Below are 16626 nucleotides of genomic sequence, written 5' to 3'. Positions count from 1 at the left end.
TACACTATACTATATAAAATATAGAATAAATACATCTGGTGTATTTACAGTTTGTCTTTGATTGTAAGAAAGTGTTGTCATGATTTGTCGTCTTGTCTGTCTACTTACATCTGTTCAGAGCTGTTGCAGTCTTATTTATGCTCTTTTCTCTAGCTTTAATTTGCCATGACTTGTCTGATGCAGTTGTTTTAGCAAAAACAGTACAAATTATTCGTTTTCATGCGGATTGTGCCCTTTGTATATCTCCGGCACTGCTTCAGGGTTTCCCAGCATACTTGAAGATATGGATCTCTTTACACAGCAAAGCATTTTATAGTCACATTAGCATTTAAGTGACTCATTAAAATGTTTTAAATAATGTAACATATAATTTATATAAATGAAATACTTAACTTTCTAGTTTAAATGGTGTGTGCTGCCCTCAATAAATCTGTCTTTGTGAAAAGCCAAGACTGTAGAAGACAAATTTGTAATAATTTGTAATCGCCTCAAGGATTACAAATTTACAGTTACAGTCTGCTATTATCATATTCATTTGGAGGATATTTTGTTAGAGTTAAGACATTTAAAATCTCTAAAGCTGAATTATTATGCAGTTTCAAAGCAGGCCTCAGTAGGTACTGTTTCTGTCATCTCTAACATCATTCCAATCCAATCACCATTTGCATCATCATTTGCACCCCATTCCCTATGTGCTTCAAACCCTTTTCCTTCACATCTGCATGTGACCCAACACCATCCTCACCCCATCCTCACATAATCCAACACAGTCCTCACTCCATTCCTCCTTTGCCTCAAGACCGCCCACCCTGTCACCATGTGCTCCATCTTTGTCACCACCTCATCCCCATATACCCCCAACACATCACCACTCCATTCTCCTATACCCAACTCATCACCACTCCATTCCTTTATACCCCAACACTATTCCCACCCCATTCCCATGTGCCACAGCCACATCCTACCCTATTCCTATGTGCCACAACCCCTTCCCCATGTGACTTAACACCGCCCAAACCATCTCTCATGTGTACGAAAAACCATTCTAGCCCATCCCCTTGTGGCCCAATACTGTCCTATTCAAATCCCTATTTGCCCCAGCCCCATTGCCATGTGCCCCACAATGTACTTATCCTATCCTATGCTCAAACACCGTCTTCTCTATAGCCTATGTGTACCAACACCAATCCAACCTATCCCCATCCGCCCCAACACCCTTTTCACCTCACCTACAATGTGTTTTAACACTTTCTCCATCCCATCCCCATGTGCATCAAACCCTTACCCACCCCATCCCTATATACCATAAACACATCCCTACCCCATCCCCATGTTGCCCAATATCTTTCTCACCCAATCCTCATATGCCCCAGAGTAGACTCATCCCCATATGTATGTGCACCACCCTATCCACATGAGGCCTATCACCACACCTCCTGTGTGCCCCAACACCATCTCCTGCCCATCCCCATGTGCCCCAACACCATCCTCATGTGCCTCAAACCCTTACCCATCCTGTCCCCATTTGCCCCAATACCATCCCACCCCATCTACATACATACCAAAACAATCTTCAGCCCATCCCCATGTGTCCTGACCAATGACTGTATATATGGGTGGATGTTGTAAGAGGGGTGAAAAAAATGAAGCCAAAATGTCTCTGGGGCTCTGTAGTGGCTGGCTGCAGTACAATTTTCACCCCACCTTTTCCCATATAAGTGAATGGAAAATGAGCTAAACTTACATTTTGGTTACATCTCCACATTTTTGGGAATAATTTTCTGTCAGTTGACCTTGATATCTCCCCCAAAATTTGTCCTTAAGAAAAACATGCTTTATATGAGTTATTTGATGATAATTAAAAGGGTGTGGTTAATGAGGTGATTGGCAGTTTAGGATATGACATTCAAGCCTCATGAACATGCATGCACTTTGAAACATGCACCTGAAGCTCTTGATAGTTCTGTAGCAAAGCCATGACTTGTTCTGCTGTAAACTGTTCTCACAGACCATCAGCTGATATTATATCTATCTATTATATCTACTAAGCCAACATGAATGAGCAAAGTGATGGCATACACCAAGACAACAAATTTAACAAATAGTTAACAAATTACTAATGACTGTATGACCATAGCTAACACTCAAACTAGCTTGGTAAGGTTAGCCAGTCACTCCTTTTTATATGTACTCCACGAACAGAACAAGTAGAGCATAAAAGAGTGCATTCAGATGGGTAACTTACTGCAGGTGCCAGAGCTAGATGAAAATTATGGACAGCAACAATTTTTTCCTCAAAAGGAGCTTGTGTTGAGTATAAATTGTTACTGTTGTTTACCAGTATATTGTCAGTTGGTACATTATATTAGCTACTTATACTTACTTTATTTAGATTACCATGATGGATTTACCAATGTCAGTTACCTAGGAAATGGTAACTCAGTCAGTCATGACTCAAAGCTCTAAAAAAAATTTTATGACAAAAGTAAAATCAATATACTTGCACACCCACATATACAGTCATTGGTCCCAAACCCAAGCCACCATATCCCCATGTGCTCCCCATCCCCAATGTAGGTAAATGATTAAATTAGGTATTAATAAATGGACTGACTTCCTTGCTTGATCAGACTGTAATTTCTTTTAGGTTGGCCTCAATTGTTTTGGTCTTTACCCATTTATTATCCTATTTATTCACATTTTTTTATTCCAATTAAGCTGTCAGTCAGATTATTAGCAGATTTTTAGGCTGCATGTAAATGTAGCTGCTTTCTCTTTTCCCCAGTAAATCAGTTTATGTATTCTCATATGTGTAAAGCAATTTGTTTCCTAACTCACATAGTGTACTATTATAAGCTATGACAAATATGACAATTGATTTCCTCACCTTTTCTTCACTGTTGATGCACGTTTTATTACCACTCCTGCCCATGGGAATACCATAAAGCCTCTCCCCATGCCAACGGACCATGACCAATGGAAATATTTTTAATCTTGCCCCATCCCAGCAGATAACTGTGGAACACTGCAGTATTCCAACAGTCTCCATTTCCATGCAGCTCTTTAGTAGGTACTATAAAGCTTCCTGTCAAGCACCTGTTCTGTGTCCTGTGGAGGCTCAGTGTTTGCACCGTGTTTTATGGTGTGTGGTGGCTTCTGGCTGCACCGTGCCTGGGGAAGAGTGATGGAGAGTGATAGAGGGAGGCAGGGCAGGGAGGGGGAGAGTGCATCCAGAGCCTTTCAGGAGCATCAATCAGCCAGCTGAGAGGATGCTGCAGGCTCTTCTCACTCCTCTGGCTCCTGTATGGTCATGGGAGGCCCAGCGCTTAAGCCTGCCCCCACCCCCCATTTATCCATCATCACTCGGCATGATATAACACAAGGTGACATCATTTCCAAGTTCACCCTAGCGTCCTTTGGAGTGGGATCACGTTTAGCCTGCTTCAATGTAATAACACGTCCACACAGAGCAGCTGTGTTCAGATGCAGGTCATGTTGTTCAGTACCTCACAAGAACAAACACATGCACTGATTACATGCACATTCACAAATAAGGTGTCATTTTAGAATTATGGGCATTTCAAGTTTCTGTAATTATTCATAATTATCTGTTGAAAATTCAGTTAATTATCACTTGGAAAAATTTCTGTCAGTTTCTGACATCACAAACTAAAATAGCAGCAGCTTTGAGTTAAAGGTATTTGGGAGTGTAGTTTCAGGATTAAACTCTAGTACACATCCATCCAACATCCAGCTTTTAGATTTTAGCTTAAAACATACCAGTGAAAGCTATTATAGACAACCTGAAATCAAAACTGACATTTCCACATGTCCCTGCGGAGACAGTTACATGATTCATCAGCATCATTCACTCAAAACACAATTTAAAAAAATTTTTTTTACTAATAATACTCAGATTTTGGATTAAACCAGAGTCCAGTCATATATTATTTCCTGACTAACTATCCCATTTCACGTTAACAGACAAAAACACACGATTTCCATTTCATGCTTTCTTTAAATGGTTATCTATGGTTTCTCATAACTGCTATTATAGATGTTCGTGTATTTATTTAGGCATTTTGTACTGTGCCATAGAAACAACCAATTTCCAAATCCAAGGAGAAAAACATCTCTGAAACTTCAACTCAAAATTACAATAATACCCACATGAGGTAAACACTATAACACAGATGTCCCTTCTGACCTCATATGTGTGTCTTCCTCAGATTGGCTACTGGAATGACGCTGATAAGTTGGTCCTGATCCAGGACCAAGCCTTGCTTCCAAATGAAACATCCGGAATGGAGAACAGGACAGTGATCGTGACGACTATTATGGTGAGTATTATATCTGTTTTCTCATGTTCCTAGACAAATGATATTCACACACAGGAACAGTTGTCAGCCTCAAAAAGACCGTTTGTCTCTCATCCAAATGCTTCCACTTGATGAGGTGTCCTGCTTGTGTAAATGAGCGTTCAAAGGCCACAATGAGCTGCCTCTTGCATTTACATTCACTTGCATTTTAATAAATGATGTGTGTCAAATTAGCAATAATGTGTGTTTGACCTGTCAGTCATATCACTGTCCTGAGAGATTACTAAGCCATCTTAATCCAGTACTGGTGTGCCTTGATTTGGCATTCAAATATACATCCTTTTTGGTCCATGCATTTGCTGATAACATTTTTCCAACAGCGCAGGAATGTGTGTGTCATCTGCCTCTGTCATGTGTCAGAAGGTGTCATGGCTGCCCTACATGGTGCCCAGGATGTGCTGTTTTGATTTGTTCTGTCGCTGTTTTGTTTGGGTTTTTTTTTTTTTTTGGAAATTGTTCATTTCATGGGTATAACAGAGAGAACCCTGCATGAAGTGAATCTCTTTCAACACAAATATGTTGTCGCACTGCATTGCGCTTTTATTTTGTAACTATTGCGTACAGTGTGTAGCCTGTTTAGTGTATAGTGTGTTTGCACACACTAGGGAAATTATGTAACCTAAAAGGTATGGATGTTGATACAGCAAGGAATGGGAGAGTCACACCTGAAGCAAATGCTCCTCTTTTCAGCCCGTGTTGAAGAATCCTTATTTAAGAAACTGAGCAGAAAGAAGAAAGGACACTGCAGAGCCGAAAACTGAGCCCCCTCCCTATATTAAGGCATGGACAGTCACAGACAGATCTGAAGCGAAAAAAGCAATAATGCTGAGCCATGGACAGGCGCTTCCCCAGCTGAAATGAGCTCCACGATGAGAAACTGAGCCATGGACAAACACAGGCAAAGACAAAGCCCAGCCCTCATTAAGCAACTGAACGATGGATGGACTCTGCAAGAACAGTAATGATCCATGCATTAGGAAACGGCGCGTGGGATGAATCGGCAGGAGTGTTCATTTAGGGGTAAACAAATAGGTTGAATGTACTGTGTACTACAGTACTGTGCCAAAGTCTTAGACACCCAATTATTTTGTTTTAGTACAAATTTGTTAAAGATTTTTATTTTATGACTTCTGCATTATAGAGTCAGTACAAAAACAGTTTAGGTTTCCAAACTTTAGTTTTCCAGCATTAAATTAAATGTTCCAGAAAAATGTTTGTATGTCTGTAATGAAAGCAGTATATTACGCAAGAGGCCACTTTTCAGACAAAAAAACGTAATGAAGGCTGCTGGGTTTTGCTGCAGAAATAAGAAGCAAGTGTGACAGTCAAAGTCTCCAGAAGAACTGTGGCTGCTTCTGCATGGTGCTCATTAAAACTTACAGCTCATTTCCTTAGAAAACTGCACAAACTGTACCTGAGACTACTAATTTTTTAGGGTCGTCACACCAAACACTGACTTTGTTTCATTTATTACTGTTTACTGCTCTTTATAGTATTTTTTAAATGTAGAAACATTAAATTTTTTTTGAAGGTGTCTTTGCTCTTCGGCGTGTTTTTGCATGTGCCTAAGACTTTTGCGCAGTGCTGTAGATGTGTTGTAAATGTACCGAGCGTGCATGGTTCATTCATTCAGATACATTCGTTAGGAGGTTTTTCACTACAATCAGCAGAAGTTTTCAGTATTTAGCATTCATTAGGAATACACTAACTATTTTCAGACGTTTAAGTCATTTTCTCTGAATTGTTCCTGCTTGATATTTCTCTCTGTCGAATGGTTCCTCAAAAATGTTATTTATTCCAATTGTAGTAGATCAGTACTTCTTTGGTATCAGACATTTGCATGTTAGCTGCAAGTCTGATGTAGCTAACAAGTAATGGGTGTCTGTTTCATGGAAAATAAGTAGTTCCTAAATCTTTGTATACACTGCTTCACACAACATCATTAGCCTCTTAAACTATAACTAGCCTTGTATTCCTTATTCTTATAACATCATTTTCCTATTACACTGTATTTATTGAATACTATATGGAAGCTGGGACTTTAAGGGATTAACATACATCCCATTTTGAATAAACTATTTTGCAAAATAGCAGGGATCATCCACAGAGCTTTAGGATATATTTGGTGTCTGACATTTGCATCATTAGCCATGAGTCCATCTACTGTAGCTAACAACTAATGGACATCTAAGTCAAGTATTTTCTATAAATACTTCCCAAATCTGTATATACATGCTTCAGATACCATTGTTAACCTCTTAAACTACCAGGATTCGTCAGTGGATTGAGACTTGCATTCTTTACTCATAAATACATACTTTTCCTATTACACTGTATTTACACTGTATTTACTAAATACTATATAGAGGCCAGTACTTTAAGGGATTAACATACAGTACTGTCTTTGGCACATCCAAAGAAATGCTGTAGAGCAAAGATGCCTTCAAAAATAATGAAATTAAATGTTTCTACATTAAAAAAATACTATAAAGAGCAGTAAACAGTAATAAATGAAACAAAGTCAATGTTTGCTGTGACGATCCTTCACTTTTAAAAAAAAATAGTAGTCTCAGGTACAGTGTGTGCAGTTTTCTAAGGAAATGAGCTGTAAGTTTTAATGAGCACCATGCAGAAGCAGCCACAGTTCTTCTGGAGACTTTGACTGTCACACTTACTTCTTATTTCTGCAGCAAAACCCAGAAACCTTCATTATGTTTTTCTGTCTGAAAAGTGTCTCTTATGTAATCTGCTGCTTTCTTTACTGACATACAAACATTTTCCTGTAAGATTTAATTTTGTGCTGGAAAACTGATGTTTGGAAACCTAAAATGTTTTTGTACTGAATCAATAATATAGAAGTCATAAACTAAAAATCTAGAACAGAGTTTGTACTAAAAAAATATAGGGTCTTTTGCACGGTACTGTACATAATTGAAATTTTTTATAAATTATCATTGCAAAATAGCTGGGATAATTCACCTAAATTTCACTTGTCACCAGTCACCAGACCATCAATTCCTTCCTGCAGTAAAGTGTACTATAATGGAAGTGATATAGTTAGAGTTACATTCTAAACTTACATTTGTACTTATGAACTATCCCTGCAATTTTACAAAATTGAGTTTGCATAAGCAAATACATTTGGAGCGATTAATTTTTTTTTTGCAGAACCATTCCTTTAAGGTAAGCACTTGCGTGCAAGCTTTTTTCTGTTGTTTTTTTGCTGGGTTGTAATTCTGCATGAGTGACTATTCTGCAGTAAAACATGTCTTGGCCCTGCTGATAGCCTGCACTAGTGGCACTATGCATCACTGTTAATAAACTGTCTACACTTTTATTGTTCCTGCCCCAGTGAACGCCAACTGACCCGGGATGTCCATTATTGGGCCAACCTGGTCTGACTTTAATTAGACTAAAAAGACATTGTTATGGATTCACATTAAATCAGTCTTGATGTGATTTGATCTGGCCTCTAAATATTCACCTATTTTGTCCAGGTTAAGTTTGACGTACTACACCAACGGCAACAAAAGACGTTCAAAATCCATGATGAAATTACACGTTTCTCCTGAAATTCCCAAAAGTCGTCTTTGCACTCACTGAGACTGATCAAAGCTGTCCAAGAATAATATTAAAAATATAGAAACTACTAATAAAAAGTGTGTAAATATGTGGCATATGCTGCCTCCTCACACTGCAAAAAAAAAAAATCCAAGATGAAATGAATCATCAGTCTGAATTTAATGAAGAGCTCTCTGTTTGCTGGGGGGCGAGTTCTTGATTCGCCCTGCTGGGCTTTATGCCTTTCATGGTTCTGGGCCAGCCATATGGCTTAGAAAACATCTCTGAGAAGAGAGGCAGGTTTTTGAGAGTGTTTATGGAAATGTGTCTCACTTGGCAAGATGTGGATTTCATGAATTTTGATAAACTTGGTAATTTGTTATTTTCAAATTATAATAAAGCATAGTGGTGTGTTTTTTGCGCTGTTTAGCCTTTCTCTAGTCTCTAGAAAATGTGTTTTTGTTTTTTCCTACTTGGATTAATTGTAATTTTTAGGTATTAAGGCAATTATTTCTGTGTTATGATCATGTAAGCAGTTTTGGATTGTGTAAAGTATTCTAGTGTAGTGCTGCATATGAAGCTTTAAAATAAAAAAATTCATTGAGATTAGTTTTGAACAGTGTTTGAAGTCTTATATTCTGCTTTGTAAGTGGTTGTGAGTTGAATATTTACAGCTATCGACAGCTCGTTGTATTACTGTGCCTTGTTATAGTTAATAATGGTAATGATGGCATTGGCTCTCTGACCTTGTACATTATTTAGCCCTGATTATGACTTTCTTTATTGATAACCTCTATTCATTGATTATATTATGACCTCCATAATGTGTTGCATAAAAGATGTTTTATTATGTAATGATTTTTATTACCTAGTGATGTAATTCTAAATGTAATGGATGTTCTACAGTAGAATTATATGAATATCAGAAACTGAATTCTGTTAGTGTGTTGCAGTTGTATTTCCTTTGCTGTATGTTTTATTTCTCTGTTCTGGCAAACGTGATGTGTTGATATGTATTAAATGGGTATTCTTTTTTCCTTGCACAGTGTTTTTTTGTTTTTGTTTTATGTTCTTTGATGACTAATCAGTGACGAATGTACCAAAATCCAAAAAAAAAAAAAAAAAATCCGACACTTGCTTGGGTTGGCTGGAGTTCTTGACGGGTTGCCAGTTTGAACCTCTTATGTGGTTTGCTCCTTCCAGGAAGGCCCATATGTGATGCTGAAGAAAAACTGGGAGATGTACGACGGTAATGACAGGTATGAGGGATACTGTGTGGATCTGGCGAATGAGATCGCCAATCATATTGGCATCAAATACAAGATCTCTATCGTGCCGGACGGAAAGTATGGAGCTCGAGACCCAGACACGAAGATCTGGAATGGCATGGTTGGGGAGCTGGTGTACGGGGTAAGACATGTATCCGCAAACTACTTTTGTTCAAATGGAGTTTTAGTTTTAGTTTAGAAATGCTTATCACTGGGGAGAGAACCTTCCTTTAAAAATTGCAGTCAATTAAATATTTTAAAGATTTCATAATGGAATGCTGTCAAATATTAATCCAACTGAATGCCTTTATATACATGCTCTTAAATTTTATATTATATATTATATATAATTATATTTATATATATTTATATTTATTTATATTATATATATATATATATATATATATATATATATATATATAAAATGTAAAAAGTACATGTCCTAAGGGTGAGTAATAGAGTATATATATATATATATGTGCTCTTAAATAATCACCCTTAGGACATGTACTTTTTACATTTACTTAGAAAATATAAGGGATCAAACACTTCTGTTACCACCCTGAAGGTGATTATTGTCCTATAACAGCTCAAAGTGTTTTATTCCTCTTATACCACAGCAATTTTCCAAAGACTACAATTATTTATTTTAGTTATTAAAGACATACTTTTTGTCTCTTTCTAGTTACATTTAATGTTGTGGAATGGCCAGAAAACAAGTCAGTTCCTGTCATAACTTATGTTACAACAGCTATAAACAGTTGTTCCCTCACGTTCTACTGCAAAACTGCAAAACACAAAGGCCTGAAGACTTTCCCATGGTGGAAATCTTAAAGTTCTGCTTTACATCCAGCACTAACTATGGAGACTCCTTCCATAAATGTTAAATAAATGTCTTGTTTATTTAAACGTCTTGTTTATTTTACAGAAAACTTCTTAAACTAAAATTAATCATCACCTACTGACCACTCAATAACAAGAATTCAACAGCGCTGTGGTAAAAATGAAATTAAAGTATGCGTAGGTGACATGCATTTGTTCAGATTCCTTGATCTGTTGTCAAGTGTCATTTAGCGAAAAACTGTTCGAAAACTTGTGACGATAGGCAACAAAAATTAAAAAAGTACTAAAAGAACAAGTAAAAGTAGACTTTTTCTGACATTTTACTCAATAAATATAATATATTTTGACAGCCCTGGATTGTGCCTTGAGGTAAATGTCCCTGTGTGGTACTTTTTCTAACAGTGTGTACTGAAAAATGCTGGGGAAGGCAGCTAAAGCTTAACTGAGATTAAGAGGAGCTATCTCTCCACCAGTGAAGTCCAAAAACAAACATTGTTTAAAAAACTTGTTGCTAACATGCAGAGGATTGTTATGTTAGATTTGCTCTGTTGTATCAGCTAGTTAAATTTCATGAGATTCATGATGTGCTGAATCAAATCCTTAAGGCTCTGAGTGGGATCCAAGGGGAGTTCAGGAGGTTTAGGTCTATTTCCATAACTGCAAGTTTGTACTTTGGGCTAAAATATTCCGTTCAAGGGCAGTCAGTGTCCATGTAATTTGCCGTAAAAAAGGCCCCAGTCTGTTCAGTAACATTCTTCTTATAAAGAATAATATGCTTACTTTATCTCCAGAGGCTTTGGCAGAGACATGGTGAGGATTTGAGGTAGGAAGTGTCAGCACTTTTCTTCCTAAACCTTAAGTTGTGGCCAAGCTCACAGTGCAAGTGCGTGACAATCCTTCCACCTCTGAAAAGCAACCTTTGGCAAGCTGACGTATATTAACGCCGTGCTGTGGCAAGTCTTGTCAACATATTTTTGTTGAGCATATACAGCATATCCCTTCAAAGGGTTTCTTTTTCATTTTCAGAAAGTGGGTGTTAGCCAATAATGATAAGCATTAATTTCCTTTTTGGATTAGTTTTGAGCTGTGCACAACCCGGGCAAGGTTGAGAGTGTTGCTAAGGCATAGTTGTTAATCAAGTTTGTGGATTTCCCATGAAGGTCTGCATTTCTCCCAGACCATAGTTCCAACCATTTTTCCGTCTTTTTGCTGTAAGTATATTTCTCTGAATTGATTCGGTCATCCTGTTCACTCAGAATTAAACCCCTCAGCTTGGCTCTGTAATTTTTTCCACCATTAACTTGCAAATCCTTGTCCAATTAGAGAAATTGCAAAATGAATTGACAAAGGAGGGATTATTCTCTAACATATATTTTATCAGTCCCACAGATTGAAATTGTTCCAGCTGCAAGGCAAATCGCTTTATATTAACTCACTCATTCACTCAGTATGTTATTATTTTTGTAGTAACAACTTACACAGTGACTTGTATGGCAATTGCTCCATATAACCTAAGACTAACAATAAACTAAGTGAAGAATGTGGTTATTTAACCATATAATCATTGATTTCATTTCAATCACTGATATGTTTTAATTTCATTTCATTTCAATCATTGATACGTTTTCAGACATGAGAAAGTCTTCACGACAGAACACTTTGCACTTTCTAGTTTCTCAGATAAATAAATCGAGATACAAGAACAGGTAACTCGAGAATGTAAGTTAGAAACAGGAACTAACTTGTTTTGTGGACATTCCATATTAAATCAGCTGCTCAGAAACTTGAAGAGTCATTCTGTAATTATCTTTTTGAAATTGTAATCATTAGCAAATTGATGTTGGATAAGAGGAATAAAACAATACACGAAAATAATTTATTTCAGGGTGGTAAGAGTAACTACGCTCCACATTGGGACACATTACAGCACCCCATTGTTGATTATTTTTCTATAACAGTACATTCCCAAGTGTTTGATTCCTTAGATATTCAATGTGATATAAGTAGTGTTAAATGACCAACAAACCACTTTGAAATACATTTTGCTGCAAAATATTGAGAACATAGAGAATAAAACCATTGTAATGACTGATTTCAAACCTGTACTAAAACACTTTATTAAAGGTTATTGTCATTTACATGAAGCATTGTCATGTAAACCAAATAATATTTGTAAACCAACTTACAGCCATTGCCATAATTGGGTGGTATATTTAATCTTGTTACTTGCTGATAGACCTTTTGATGGATAGTCATTTGCCTGATTGGCTACTATTTAAGTGTAGAAAAAGTGGTTGTAAACCATCATTCAGCATTTGCTGTAATGTAGTGGACATTATAGACTTGGGATAGTTCAGCTTCTGCAGTTTGACACAAATTTAAAGCATGGTGATATCTCAAACTGGTATAAATCAAAGCCAATTACATACATTAATTTACTACATCGCTTGCTGTAGTGGCTGCCAAGCAAAATGTCTTGTGTTTATCTCTCCCTCTAACAATGTCCTAATGAATGTACTTGAATGTTTCAGAAAGCGGAAATCGCTGTGGCCCCATTGACTATTACGTTGGTCCGGGAGGAGGTCATTGACTTCTCTAAGCCTTTCATGAGCTTGGGCATCTCTATCATGATCAAAAAGCCCCAGAAGTCCAAGCCAGGTGTATTCTCCTTCCTGGACCCACTGGCCTACGAGATCTGGATGTGCATCGTGTTCGCCTACATTGGCGTGAGCGTGGTGCTCTTCCTGGTCAGCCGCTTCAGCCCGTATGAGTGGCATACCGAGGAGCCCGAGGAGGGCACCGACGGTCCGCCCAGTGACCAGCCCCCCAACGAGTTCGGCATCTTCAACAGTCTCTGGTTCTCCCTGGGAGCCTTCATGCAGCAGGGGTGTGACATCTCACCCAGGTAAGTGCTTAACTCTCTCACCTCTGTGCTTGATTGCCCAAGGGCTGGCTTCTTTAAAGGAATACTGATTGGAGAAAGAAGTGGAATTAGTCTCTTAACCTCGAGTTAGCTCATGAAAAGGTCTCATTGAGCATTGATATGGTAATACGAGGCACCTGAAATAGCCGTGCAGCTGTGTTGTTACCATGGCAATGTACCAAAGGGTGTCCGAACTTGCCTGAAAAGTGCATGTAATTTGCAAAGAGTAGAACCAGAGCTGAGAGACTCATAATCAGTATTCAGCCAAGGACTGGTCTTAATGCAAATGGATTTACCACGGTGTCTGCGGGGAGAGGGGAGCTACTGTCATTCTGCACAGTATATGTCTCATCTTATCTAGACAAAATGCCATGTTCAAGGTACTCTGAGTGGTGCAACTGTATAAGATTTCTCTCCATCATTGTCTAATAACCAGCTCGAACCCCAGTGACCCCACAGCCATCCAAGGCCGGGAGTTTTCCCTGTTGATCGGATTGATGCTAGCCAATCTCAGATGTCTGTTAGCTCACCTATACATAATAAAGCAGTTAGCTCTGTTCAGACATGTTCAGATGCCCTATGATGTTTTGAAAAGTTGCACTGTCTGGCTTTACATGTCTTGAAGGAAGCATTTGTAACCCTGCATTCACACCAGCAGCGAAGTAACAAAATCTATATATAATTTCTTTTCAATGAGAGCTGGCGATTTCCAGCAATCCCAAAGTGGGCAAGCAAAGTGAAAACGTTGTGCAGTGTTTAACTTTATGCAAATTAGAAGCGTGGTGAAATTAGAAATGTGGTGGAATTGATGTATAGTGGTATGCTTTGATTTTCCCCCTCTGAGAAACATTTTCCATGGTTTTTGGTTCCACATATCCATCTCTACTTGAAGGTCCTGAGACAACTGGTAAGGCTTGAAGTGTTTTTGATATAATCACAATAAAACAGGGATGGTATTTTTTTGCCATTCTTTTTTTTTTAAAAAAGCAGACAATGATGCAATTTATGCACAAACGTTTCTCTCCAGAATTTTTATTTTTAGCTGGAAGACATCTGATTTGTTAAAAAGTCAGGGGTTTAGTATATGTTCTGGTGCTAGCTTGTAGGGATATCATTATTTGTGTGGATTTTGCACTAGCCTAGCCCTACCAGTGAAAGCTGCTGGTAACTAAAGATAGGACATGCCCACTAAATAACTAATGATCAGCATATAGCAATCTGAGCAAAGCAAGGTAAAAAAAAAAAAAAAAAATTGCTGCTGGTGTGAACGTAGTATTCGCTCCCTCTCAGATTGTTGCTATCATTCAGGACTCAGGTAGTGCTCGGGAATTGGCTGTAATTGAATTTTGATTTATTACATAGACATATCCTTTGCTGTGTCAGTTCATTTATGTTTTTGTGCACATATCCAGTACATTGTCCGTGTCTGAGTCAGACATGTCTCACATGTGTTGTGTTGCTGTCAAAACTGACCGTGTTTTACAAATCTCTGGGAATTTTTGCGGTGAGGGATCAAGGGAGTCATCGCCTATTGTTGTGTAACTCACTGTCCTCATACGCTCATTTGTCTTGTGAAAAAAGCCTTTGAATTACATGGTACACATATTCATTATTGTGCTGCTGTGGGCAGTCGGCTGTTTTGTGTTATTTGTTTGTGTATAATTTGTTCACCTGCTGAGATGACCTCAGGCTTTTTGTGGCTATCTCTGATGCCAGCTCTCTCTCTCTCTCTCTCTCTCTCCCTCTCTCTCTCTCGTTCAGTCTCTCTGCATTGACCATGATAGAGCATTTTAAGACCTTTTTGTCAATTAAGGACAGAAAAAAAAAAGATTTTATTTTTCAGTCCCCCCTCACCAGATAAGAATTGACTCACATGTCAGGACCAGGAGAACAAAGGAGCAATAAAAAGAGCAACACGTGGTGGAAAACAGCAGGTACTTAGAACAACGTCAGAACCATAGAGCCCAAACACTCAACACTATAGCCTGCTCCAGCAGTGCTATAGCGGGCTTATGGTTTTGATCTATCTTTGATAAGAAGACTCATTTAGGATTTCATATAGGTCTATAAGATTCATCATTACAGTGAGGCATACTAGACATACTACATACTATTGCATAATAAATTGCATGAAATGTAAAGAGGTAAAAGCTGCATTTAGTGATGAACCAGACTGGAAAAACAGGATGCACTACCGTTTTTAAATACTGCTTAAATAAGCTTTCATCTGCTATCTCTTCAGTGTTAATATATGTTCTGTGATTTGTGTGAAGTTGATGCAATAACACTGCAAGGGATCGCAGGGCATTGTGTTGCACTCCTATTTCTTCCACCTAACCTAGTCGCATACTGATAAGTGCAAAAGCTGGGCAGAGGAAATTCTCCTCATGCTCATGAGCATTAAATGTGCAGAAGGAATTCTTCATGCTAAAGATTTGGGAGTCTGGGTGAATTTGAATTATTAATCATCATTTGACAGAGAACACTAAATTGAATTATAGGACTTAATTCATATTGCATTTCCTGCACTTTGGCCCTTAACCATTTTATGCATCTTATATTCATTATTTTTTAGCCGTCCTGGTCGGTCAGCTTTGCAGACTTGCAAAAAAAAAAGGCAACACTTGAACAAAACTGGGCGAATGATCGAAAGGTGTGGTATGAAAATGTGCAGAGGACATTTTCTGATGATGTTGGACAGGATCATAATCATAAATAGACAATATCTATCCTTAACTTCCTTTTCAGACAAAAATGACCAAAATCTGAAACAAAAAAAAAAATGAGGACACACTGGCCTGAAAAAAATCATTTATATGATTTATTATTTAATTTATGCTTTTAAATGTAAATTAATCAAAACTACAACTTCATGAAAAATACATCACTGATATATATAGTCATTTTTGTAGCATAAAAAAACAAGAGAGACATTTAAATAAAGACAGCCATGCATTGAAATGCTTACGTCTGAGTGAGATGCGTCACTCTGACGTCAGCTTCACCTCCTGGTTGCAGAAGCACTGCAGAAGACTATAGTGATTTTTAAGAGCAAGCCAGAATTTGCTTTCTAAAATGCTGCACTGTGCTATACTGTGTCAGAATCGGAAAAGTGTTCATAAAGGAGTCACAGATCGGGTAATGACACAGGAGTCACAGGTCAGGTAATGACACAGGAGTCACAGATCGGGTAATGACACAGGAGTCACAGGTCAGGTAATGACACAGGAGTCACAGATCGGGTAATGACACAGGAGTCACAGATCGTGTAATGACACAGGAGTCACAGATCGTGTAATGACACAGGAGTCACAGATCGTGTAATGACACAGGAGTCACAGATCGGGTAATGACACAGGAGTCACAGGTCAGATAATGACACAGGAGTCACAGATCGGGTAATGACACAGGAGTCACAGGTCAGGTAATGACACAGGAGTCACAGATCGGGTAATGACACAGGAGTCACAGGTCAGATAATGACACAGGAGTCACAGATCGGGTAATGACACAGGAGTCACAGATCGTGTAATGACACAGGAGTCACAGATCGGGTAATGACACAGGAGTCACAGATCGTGTAATGACACAGGAGTCACAGGTCAGATAATGACACAGGAGTCACAGGTCAGATAATGACACAGGAGTCACA

The 16626-nt window shown here is 38.2% G+C and overlaps 1 protein-coding gene across 5 annotated transcripts in view; it reads left to right on the top strand.

Annotated features, from left to right (window-relative positions):
* gria4b (glutamate receptor, ionotropic, AMPA 4b) overlaps nucleotides 1–16626 on the top strand; it is a 107817-nt gene that overhangs the window by 62669 nt on the left and 28522 nt on the right. For 4 of the 5 annotated variants that reach the window (XM_026938474.3, XM_026938473.3, XM_053240393.1 and 1 more), the window contains exons 9-11: nucleotides 4230–4340; nucleotides 9144–9350; nucleotides 12583–12956. In XM_026938474.3, the coding sequence (XP_026794275.1) occupies nucleotides 4230–4340; nucleotides 9144–9350; nucleotides 12583–12956 (692 nt within the window). Of the gene's footprint in view, nucleotides 1–4229; nucleotides 4341–5069; nucleotides 8981–9143; nucleotides 9351–12582; nucleotides 12957–16626 lie in introns of those variants that run through there. The other variant, XM_026938475.3, reaches the window with a different exon arrangement.

This window comes from Pangasianodon hypophthalmus, chromosome 15, assembly GCF_027358585.1.
Source record: "Pangasianodon hypophthalmus isolate fPanHyp1 chromosome 15, fPanHyp1.pri, whole genome shotgun sequence".
NCBI lineage: Eukaryota > Metazoa > Chordata > Actinopteri > Siluriformes > Pangasiidae > Pangasianodon > Pangasianodon hypophthalmus.
This window is presented reverse-complemented; position numbering and strand designations above follow the sequence as displayed.